This window comes from Acyrthosiphon pisum, chromosome A3 (genome assembly GCF_005508785.2).
Source record: "Acyrthosiphon pisum isolate AL4f chromosome A3, pea_aphid_22Mar2018_4r6ur, whole genome shotgun sequence".
Taxonomy (NCBI): Eukaryota; Metazoa; Arthropoda; class Insecta; order Hemiptera; family Aphididae; genus Acyrthosiphon; species Acyrthosiphon pisum.
Window position 1 is genome coordinate 26,245,036 of NC_042496.1, and position 11,534 is coordinate 26,256,569.

The window sequence follows — 11,534 nt, forward strand, 5'->3', positions numbered from 1 at the left end:
AAAGTATAATAATAATATACGTATTTATAGGTGTACAATTAATCTTTATTTAATGCGACCGGCGTATGGTGGTCATAATATATATGTAATATGTATATTTAGAGCTATAATAATGCGTACACCTATATAATCCCGCAACGATAACATTATGTAATCCACCGCTCATAATTTCTAAATGGTTTTCAGCATGTATCCGCATACAGTGATCTTATATTAATTGTATACTGCTTAAGCGCTGATGACGTTTGGGCTAGGTCATGGGGGAGGATTAAACTTTTTTCCATAAAAATACTTAGGAACAGACCACCCTATTTCATAAATGTACCTATTTTAATTATAACACCCATTTGCATTTTATTTATCATTTTTAATCGTATATCAAAAATATTCTCTATTTTATAAAAAAAACAATGAGGTGCAGGACAAGCGTAAGATATGAAAAAAATCGTATTTTCAAAATCCAAAATTTAAAAAAAAGTTCAATAATGACTAAAAGTGGACCGCGATCCTGAACGCTCATCGTGGTTACCTCCAATCGTTCGCTCATGTGAGAATTTAAATAAAAAATATCTAGTGATTTTATATATTTTAACAATTAAAAAAAATGGCCTATGGGTGTGAATACTGACACCCCATGATTACGCCACAATGATCTAGTACGGAATGCGTACCCTCGAGTCACTTGTAAAAATTTCTATTTGTATAGTTTTGATCAGTAAATATTCCATTATTACACCGTTGCTACTCCCTATCTACGTATTATATCCGTTCTTGTAGACCGTACATCGTGAATATATAAATATTTTGTAATCTTGGAATTTTTTCACCTATACGCGAGATTATTTTTTTCAGACGAAATCAAGAATAAAACCGCATGTACCTACTATAATGTTATGCTGTGGTCACTAAACCCGTACGATAAATTAATAAATGATAATACGATGACGATCCCACCCAGAAAAATTTGGGCGTTCACGATTAAATATCACGTGCTTCTACCTCAGCGCCTGACACCTACGCAGGTCTTTGGCGCGGCGCCACGTCGTAAATCTCGAACACATGCGATCTTCGTCGTCCGATTGTATTTACATATATAGAGATAATCTGTTGGTACGACCACCGTAGAGTAGGAACTACAGGTATAAAAAGTTAATAGTACATCGGAGGTAAGGATGGACAAAATACGGCTTATAAAGCTAAAAATTGTATTCAAATAATTTATCTTTGGGTCACTTGCACCTATCCAGCTATCCATTTTTTTTTTGGCTAAAAAATCGTGTAAATACTCTAGACCGACTTTATCATCCAATAGTATTATGAGTCATCGAAGAGCGGCTTGCAATATTGTGTCATACGCGCGTCATGGTGACAAATATGCAAATACTGTATGCTGGTCCACATAACATGATAAAAATATGATCAATAAACGAGAATAATATATTAATTATAAGCTATTATAATCGAACTAGAATATTTATAATTTTTTTTTTATTATTCCAACTTCGTTGGGTTCCTAGAAAAACGAACGATTAATTTGTTCTGATCATCAGAATGTATTAAAATTGAATAGGTACCGATTTTAACTAGATGCAAAATAACATGACTAAAAAAAAAAAATCCAAAAACGATCGAAGCAATTAAAATGGTAAAATGACCCACTCTTAAAATATCGGTTCTTATAGGGTGTTTATATAAGGCGTCCGTAATTCCAATATTCAGTAATTCCTATCGGTAAGTTTCTATATTCTTTTCAGCACGGCTCTGTACTCTGACTGCGAATGAAATTCATCACGACTACCTATCTTATAGATCAATTTTTTAGTAATTACGTTTCATTGAAAATATATATGATTACAATCAAATTTTGGGCATTTCCAGCCCCACGAATAATTATCCGACAAACGAATAGGTACTAATATCTCGTACGATTCTCAAATATAGCTACGCACGTTTTATATTATACCTAATATACAACTATTCCTTATACCTACTCCTTATTAATAATAATACTTTTCTGGACGATCATTAAAAATGTTTGCGACGCGTACAACTTATATGCATTGTTTTCTGTACGACGTGTGTTGTCATTATATTATCATTATACGGTCGTCCTTGGTCTTGGTCGATCGCGAAATTCTCGGCAACTGCGGTACATACGCGTAGGCCGCCGTAGACATAACGAGCCATAAAAAAATTGTCGCGAATCTTCTTCAAATCGTTTTATTATAATTATTGTAATGCTTTTCAACGGCACGCCACTGCCGCCACCATACGAGTGTGTGCGTGAGTATTTGTTTTTTTTTTTTTTAATATTTGCGTCACGAACGTTATTTAATATAATAATGCGACGCGGAGCGAGATAAAAACAACTCCCATTCCAAATTCATCGATTATTTTATTACAAATCAATAAGACTAAATTTTAATCGTTATTATACAAACGTTAGATACGCGTTTACAATATAATATGCCAAGTTACATCTTGCGATTCGAAACAGTAATGCGCACGTTATCCGTCCAATTCATATCATTCGATACCTATAATTATTTTATAATACCCATTATAGGTACCTACATTTATTAATTATTATTATGATATAATAATATTATGTATTTTATTTTATTATTAATTTCAATATTGTTTTTATTTTATTTTACAGGGGTCAATTCGCTTCAGTCAGACGGTGCACTTCAATCGAAACTGGAGAAGTGTTTGCGGCCAAATTTTCAAACCGCACGAGGTTCGGCGAAGACTGCAGTCCCGACATCCATCACGAAATAGCTTTGCTGTCGCTGTGTTCACCGTCACCACGGATAACCAAACTGCATGATGTGTTTCAAACGCCCAAACAGTTGATCATCGTCATGGAATAGTGCGAATAATATATTATTATAATTTATAATGTTTTACAATCAATAAAACTATGACTATAATTATTATTATGACGATGGGCGATTTACGTTTTTTAGCGCTCCCGGAGGTGATCTGCAGAAAGTCATCGACGACGATAACGTGCCATTTGAAGCCGATGTGGTTAAGTTCATACACCACGTGGTCGAAGGCTTGGCGTACATGCACCAGCGGAAAATTGCTCACTTAGACATCAAAGTGAGTGCAGTAGCAAAACGCGCGCCAAGGTTTATCAAACATATTATTTATCCCCCCAAAAAAATAGTAAAATAATGCGTAAAAAATATGGCATTGGTGATACGTTGGTTTCCTGGAACGGTCCAGGTCCAAATGAGGTGTGCGTATGTGCGGTACACGTGCTTTAAAATCCATTAGGCCACCCACGAACAAACAACGAACGCCGTGGCCGTCACGATTTAGATTCTATATAGACTCTAGAGATCGATATTGCGATATATAGTCCTGGATCAAGGACCAGCCCCGACTGGCAGGAAATCCATAATATTGTCCATTATTGTTTATATCAAATTAACATTATATTAATATGCCGTATCGTGTTCGGTGTTCGTATTGTTAAGGCCGGGTATATATGCTAATGGACGATATTATATCATACATTTAATTCGTGACCGACTGCGAAAATATTAAGCATATTATACTAACAACGACACACTTGCTGCAATTTCAATTTCGAATAAAAAATATTATGTTATAAACGTTCCAGTGATTAACATTTACAAATATCGATGTTTACAGCCGCAAAATTTGGTGTTAATGGGTGTATTTCCAACTTGCGACGTCAAGCTTTGTGATTTTGAAATATCCCGAGTGATTCTGGAGGGTACGGAAATCCGAGAAATTCTTGGCACACCCGACTACGTCGGTGAGTAAACCGTTTTAAAAACGATTTTTGCATAATAATATAGGTATTCCTTTACTACAAAATATAGCCTGTTAGAGAAAATATTTTAAATATACATTTTTATCAAAATTTGTGTTTTTAGCTCCAGAGATCCTTCATTACGAACCAATCACGTTGGCCGCAGACATGTGGTGAGTCATCATTCACTTATATTATTTACTTAAGAATTCAGGTATTATTAGGTAACCTAGGTATGACCTTGCGCCCATTCTCAAAAATACCTATTTCAGAGATCACTCGTCCCTACAAATATTCCATTGCCTCATTAAAACGGAAATCCTGACAGGAGTGTATAAAAGGGGTGATGTGTATAGGTGGGTCTGATCAGTCCCGTGATCTTTTTTTTTTTTTGAAAGAGTCCTGTAGTAACATTGAACAAATTCTGGACACAAACAAACAAATAACACGCATTATATTATATGCGTGGTTAGAAATTTAAAATTCCTAAAGGGAAGGGGAGTAAACCATTTGTGAAATAATATTTTTTTTAGAAAATCTTAAAAATATGTAATGATTTCATTATAGGTGGTTAATGGTTATACATATTTCGTATACATATTATTATTATAATCATAATAATATTAAATAGATGCAATATACAAATTTGTGATACACTACCTACTACTTTATACTGTAGAGATATCGCACTATCAAACGTGCATGAATTTAAAAATATTCACAAGACTTGGGAAAATTATAGATAATTCCCAGTATATTAACGGTCATTTATTTTTCAAATCTTGAATTAGTCCGTCCGACACTCGTAAGATAACAGCAATTATTAATTTACGAATGATTAATCATTGGTGCGTATATTGTTGTAGGTCGCTTGGTGTGACTACTTACGCACTGTTGACGGGGTTCAGTCCGTTTGGTGGTGACACGGACCAGGAGACGTTCTGCAACATATCAAATGCTGACATCGACTTCCCGGACGAGCTTTTCGAGGACGTGTCAGAGGAGGCGGTTGACTTCATCCGGAAGCTGTTGGTCAAAGATCCCAAGGAGAGGCTGACAGCTAAAGAGTGTTTGAAACACCCGTGGCTGGCAAACCTCCGCAAGTCTTCGTCCGGCAGCAGCCATTCGGTGCAGCACCACCAGCATCTCCAACAAAACTACCACCAACATCAACAGCCTCACCAACAACAACACCAACAGCCGTCGGTCGTGAAACGCACTGGCTGCAACACGTGTGCAGGCATTACGCCATCGATCAGTGCTAGACGTAGCGGTGGTGGTCTGCAACCTTCATACCTCTCCAAGTCTCGGGAGGCACTTTTCGAGCGGATCGTGTCCAAGCACATGCGGGAAAGTGACATGAAGAGGTCATCTATGTTGCATGAGTCGCAGTACGCGTCCAGTCGGATGTGCGAGAGTCACACGTCCTTGGTATCCCGGTCACGGAATGGCACCAGGACGTTCAGCAAATCCAAAGAGAAGCTGTACGGGCTCAAGAGCTTGTCCCGGTCTCAGGACGTGCTGGACATGTGCAAGAGCATCAAGGACCTGAGCGAAGTGGACAAAATAGCCACTGTCGGCAGCCTGCTAATGAGTCTCACTGGTGTCTCTACTCTACCTAACTCGTTGTGCTCGTCCACCGCCAACATATCTGTGTCTCAGAGCTTCATACCCGAGGGTTTGGTGTCCGAGGATGATAAGGAGAATTGCATAGCGAGAAACGGCGATCGTGAAACCGACACGGCTGTCACAGCCACCACTGCAGTATTCAACACCATCAATACAAACACCACCACTCCTGTCGATACCACCACTGCGGAATCCATCAACTACACCACAACCGCAACCACCACAACCACGGTAACCTCAACGCCGGACTACGCACCACGATCCGGGTCTCCTGCCGGCAGTAGTACCAGCGGCACGAGCAGTGTAGAACACTTTTACCATTCTGACGAAGAGCCCAGGTAAATCCATCATGCAGACTTTTGGGGGTTGAAAGAAGTTCTAAAATTCCAAAAGGGTGCATTACACCAGTATTATCTATTGAGACAATAATTATTTATCTACTAAGTTGCGTTTTCGGGCAATTGTAAACTCACCCGATTTTAATGGAATGTAAACTCTCCCGATGGTAAACTCTCCCGGGTTTAGTCCAATACTACCTGACGGGAACATGTAAACTCTCCCGGATCTTCTTCAGTACTACCTGACGGGAACATGTAAGCTCTTCCGGGTCTACTTCAGTACTACTAAGCTAGAAGAGCATGGGACATTATTCGTATAACAGAGTTGGTAACACTAAAATAATGTTGTTAATAATAAAAATCATTATTGCTGTGAGTTATAATATATTATAGTCAAAATACTACTTTTTATGATAATTGGAAGTTGGAACTCACTGATTTCAAAAAACTTAAGGTATAAATAATTAATAATTAAATAGAAAATATAGGTTAACAGTAATACAATTGATAGAAAAATTTTAAATAACATTCACAATCTCTGCTGTTAAGGCAATTTATATAGTAGCAATAACATTTAAAACAACTCGGGAGAGTTTACACATTTCCTTCAGGTAAACATAATATTGACCCGGGAGAGTTTACACATTTCGTTCAAGTAAACTTTAAGTTTACCCGGGAGAGTTTACACATTTCCTTCAGATGAACATAGATTGACCCGGGAGAGTTTACCATACATTCGCGAGAGCTTACCACCGCCCGCGTTTTCAGATAAAATTCAATTAAAACTAAATACGTAGGATTTAAATATATACATATAAATTTAAAAAAAAAATCACATGATTCTATTAATTGCTTTAAATCGATTTTGCCGTATTCCAATTGCTGCGAGAATCATATTATTATCGACGCAGCGGAGCAATACGGCTGCTGCCAATCTGCGTTTAGACTCCGACCCAGCTCATACTAGTGTCTAGTAGTATCGTCCGAGACGCTGCGGAGAAAACGTACCAATACAAACCGAAAATGTAGCCTCTACAGCTAGTATGTAGCTCATACTAATTGTATTGTTGGTTTGATATATTTTCGTATACCACAGTTCAATGTAATCGGTGACATACAAAGAAAAAAAAACTTTTAAATCATCACATCACGCCTTTAAATTTCTAGAGGCACTGCTATATAGGTATATGAAAAACAAAAACTTAAGCTTGTTCCTTATTCACTCTTAGCAACTATGATTCATTGAGGAGGGCGGAGCGGGAGGCTATATCTACATCAAATCCGGTCGTCTCCACAATCCTCAAAATTAAATACTAATATAATATCACACTTGCATGGTGAAATGTATATTTACATATTACATTGACGTTTATTTTTGCTAATATACTATATAGTTACATGATTTATATTCCGTGAAAATTAAAATTGTAAAACCATTTGCACGTAATATTTTTGGCTTGTGTGGCCTCCTACGGTCCGGACTCGCATAAATTAACACGTATTTATATTCACTAATATACTAAATAGGTGTCCACTCTATTAACGGCCCACTGCTCAACATCATCAACGGGTGGTCCGTTGGTCGTGAGGTCGTCATCCGTACGGGTACGGCGTCGGGAGCCGGCTGGATTTTTAGGTACCTATACCGCGGTATAAATCGAACCTACGTTTTGCGATCTGTTGGTAGAAACTCGTATAAAATTAGGTGAAAAAAATATGATTTAAACGACACCAGTAAGACAGTTGACAATATTGGTATTGGTCAGGACACAATTAAAACACATGTCATGTATATAGCTCATATAATATTATTTGCCATGTACCTATAATATCAGATATATAGGTACTTACTGCTAAAATAATACTTAAATGCTCGATAATCAACAGCATTTTTTTTTATAGGCTTCGATAAAATATTAATAAGCAATGCGATATTCTTCATTATTGTGAGCGCATACCTTATATTTTTTTCAATATGAATGAAAGATATTTTTTTGCCAGATATATGAGTTATATTTTTTCTAAAATATTAACTAAATATTTGAAAAGCTCTAACTTTTTTTTTCTGATCCCTTGAATATCATTGTAGTCCATTTGAGTAGAAATGTAGGGTAAGTATAGCTATAGGTAGGTAGTATAAGACGGTACATTAACTACATTGACTATTAAAATTATGCGTTTTTCGTCTTTTCCGTCGTCCCTCCACCATGGATACCTTTTAAGCAATTACTACACTTACTATACATTTTTGTCTCGTAAAAAAATTAGACTCATCATATTAGTACGCATAGATAGAACATCGTAATGTCTCGAACCACTAATGCTTGACTTTCGTTACTATCCCTGCCATCAATTTTGTAATAAATAATAATAATATAACAAACGGATCGCACCATAGTTCATTGTAATATGGTTCCATAACATAATAATTATATTAATATTATTGTAATATATGTGCATCGAAATAAATTATAATATATTATTATGCTGTGTTATTAAAACGATATCGTTAAGTATGTTCACGATTGTTTTTTCGAGAGCGTTCAATGAAGAAAAAAACTTCAATTGTGATAATTATAATTTAAGCAACTGACGGATGATAGTGCGAAATCGATTTATATTTTTAAATATTTATTTCACGTACCTTCGATGAGCACCCACCTTACTTTCTAAAGTCGAGTATCGACGGCAAACTTTATATGCGTTACTTATACAAATCGTATATATAATGATATGATGGAATACACGAAATTGAAAGTAAATAACGTTTTTACCGACGTCCCACGTGAAACGTGCACATTTTTTGTTTTTAAATTCGCGTTCCATCCAGTTCATCTTGGCACTCGGCAAAATAACAGGGGTCCAAAAACTATATATTTCAATATAATATAGTTTTTGGATCGCTGTTTTTCTTTAATTTACTACGGCCGAGATGAACTGGACAAGTTATAGGTAGATGTATATGGAATCCAATAAAAACTATAAAACTATATTGTTGTTATATACGAACGAACGAAACCAACACTTTCAAACACTCTACCGAAAGGCGTAAATGAATATGTCAAGGTCCTAAAAAAATATCGACGTTGACGTATAAATATAAGTATATACCTACCTAATAAAACTGAAATTAATTTGTTTTTCGAGCGTTTAACCGATATACGGGACGAATAATTTATTAATGTATACGCGTACAGCAGCTGTACAATGATAACCTAGGTTAGTGTGGGTGTCATAAGAAAAAAAAATTTAATAAAAAGTCAATAATATATATACAGATTAATAAAAATGTCTACGAAAAAATATCAAAAAGATTATGATCGCGTATAGATAAAATAAATAATATTATGGGTATTTCTGACGGTACTTAATTATTAAACTAAAACTTCAACGGCCCGTACGAAAATATTTCCGTGACAAACTTTGAAATTACCATCATGGCCTTCTGTAAAGATCAGACAGGGACATTTAGTACTTAGTACTCACATAAAGTTTGGTATGTGCAATTCCCGAGTACATAATTCCTCGGCATTCCTGACAAGGGCGTTTAGTCGATGTTATATTGGAGGAATCGATAGGTCCCATATTATGTAGTATCTATAACAACGGTCCCCATTTTGGAAATGGTCAAATATTATTTTTGAAAATTACTCGCAGTGAATAAATTTATATTTGCGACTTAATATTGACCTCACAATAAAAAGGATCTTCGTTTGTCGTATTTCTTTCTCGGATGTAAGGATTCCTAATTCCAAGTTACATTTTGTATGACAATAATTAAAAGTTATAAAAGTTTAAAAAAATTTAATTTTAATATAAATATTTTATTTTATTTACTCTTTAAAAATGTGGAATGTTGGATTTTAGAATGTACAATTACGTTTTAGTGCGGTTCGCACAACATTTATTAAAGTTTCGCAGACTGCACATAGTGGTAACCGCTGATCCATAATAACTAAAAATAATTACGTACACATTTTTTATTTTTAACAGTCTCTTGTATCTTCAGAAATTCCCGAAAGTGCTGGAAAGGTAAGATTAATTCTTTCCGGCAGTGCCAACTCTACGTAAACTGTATATATTATAATTATAATAGGTATTAGCTATCAAAAAATATAATATAATATATTATAATAAATGACTGACCGTGACACGTTTTCTGTCCTCTGTCCACCGTAGGTTTTCGGTAGCCCAGCTGGTCAAGGCGTTCGACACGCACCAGGAAGTAGTGACCAAACGGTCGCTGGAGGTAACCATGAACCCAGTCGCCAAACTCGGGATCGCCCAGCTTACCGCAACCGAGTTTCCGACCGGACCGAACGCTCTGCGGCTGTTCATACCCAACATCGACATTTGCGGTGGTGAATCTGCGGCTGCCAAGAGAACTCGTGCCGTGGGTTGTGGAGGCGGTGGAGGTGTTGGAGGAATAGACGCCCGTGACGGTAACGAGAGTGCTCGGAGCCCGAATTCGGACAACCATCGCAAACGGTCAAACGTGAACGACTGATCTGACAACTACCACTGCGGTCCTCCCCATATTTATTTCAACGGTATACATATTATATGATAATATTTTGTATTTGCTAGACTATTTTTTTTATAAATATTTTAACGTGTTATTTTATTATTGTGTCGTGTTGTGTATGGTATTATTATGTTGTTCGCGCGATAGAATATATTTATCATTATTATTATTATTATTATTATTATATTGAAGTGTGTATGTTATCACATTTGATTGTATTGTACAAGTGAGCTAGTGATTTTTACATGTAGTCGTATGTATACAATAAATGAATGTCACATCGACACGAAATAAATATTATAATGTTATCATTGTAATGCACATCATCAGAATTTGGTCATTATTAATACGTTAGCCTTTTCCATCTCGGCATACTACAGTAAATATTTATACATCATAATAACCTATAGTAATTAGGTCATATTTTGATCTAATTATTTATTGTAATTTTTAGTAGTTTTATGAGGTGGTTATCTCTGGTGCCCCAATGTTCGAGTTTTTTATTTTATTTTTAACCATTAATTGTACTATAATTTGTACCAATTTGTACCTACATATTTTCCAAAGAAAAATCAAATTTTCCGCTGGGGTGCCAGGGCAACGTTACCCCAGCACCACCATAACTAAATAATGTATTTATAAACATTTTTTTTTTCCATTAATTGTATTATAATTTATACCGATTAGTACAACCATTTTCAGAATTTGTACCTAAATATTTCCCGCTGGTATAGTGGTAGGTATATTGTCTAAATCCATCACTCCAGCGCCACCATATGACAATGAGTCTCTCTCGGTCTGTGCGCGTGTGTATGAGCTTGCCGCAGTAGGGCCCTTTAAAGATACCTCTACAGTGCCTTAGCTGCAGTTCGTGAACGTTCCTAACTTCTCGGTCGACGACATTAACCAGATTATACCGCGTTACAAAACAGGCCGTGATACTTACAACAGCAGTCTGCGATGCCGTTCGCATTGTACAGAACACACACGAACAACTTACTGTATACATAATAGAATAGTATACATATTATAATATTATGTGCGTTATAGGTGTCTATCGCGAGAACCTCGACGGTTTGACGTCTAATTAAAAACGAGGGAAAAAACACACTCACGCAGACGAGAACCAACGCAGTGATATCCGTCACCATCCTTTCTGTAGGAATGGTAGGTACTAGGCACGGATAATAGTATAGTATACTTTAGTATATTATCCGTGGATACTAGGTACATCAGAGACATAGAAAGGATA

At 36.1% G+C, this 11,534-nt stretch overlaps 1 protein-coding gene across 2 annotated transcripts in view; it reads left to right on the forward strand.

Moving 5' to 3' along the window:
• Positions 1–10,614, forward strand: part of LOC107882134 (death-associated protein kinase related) — a 45,741-nt gene extending 35,127 nt beyond the window's left edge. The window contains exons 1-7 of one of the 2 annotated variants that reach the window (XM_029491571.1): positions 2,433–2,566; positions 2,660–2,872; positions 2,970–3,108; positions 3,667–3,793; positions 3,915–3,963; positions 4,657–5,757; positions 9,937–10,614. In XM_029491571.1, coding sequence (XP_029347431.1) covers positions 2,865–2,872; positions 2,970–3,108; positions 3,667–3,793; positions 3,915–3,963; positions 4,657–5,757; positions 9,937–10,264 — 1,752 coding nt within the window. In that variant the 5' untranslated portion in view covers positions 2,433–2,566; positions 2,660–2,864 and the 3' untranslated portion in view covers positions 10,265–10,614. Of the gene's footprint in view, positions 1–2,432; positions 2,567–2,659; positions 2,873–2,969; positions 3,109–3,666; positions 3,794–3,914; positions 3,964–4,656; positions 5,758–9,936 lie in introns of those variants that run through there. The other variant, XM_029491570.1, reaches the window with a different exon arrangement.
• Positions 10,615–11,534: the final 920 nt, after the last annotated feature.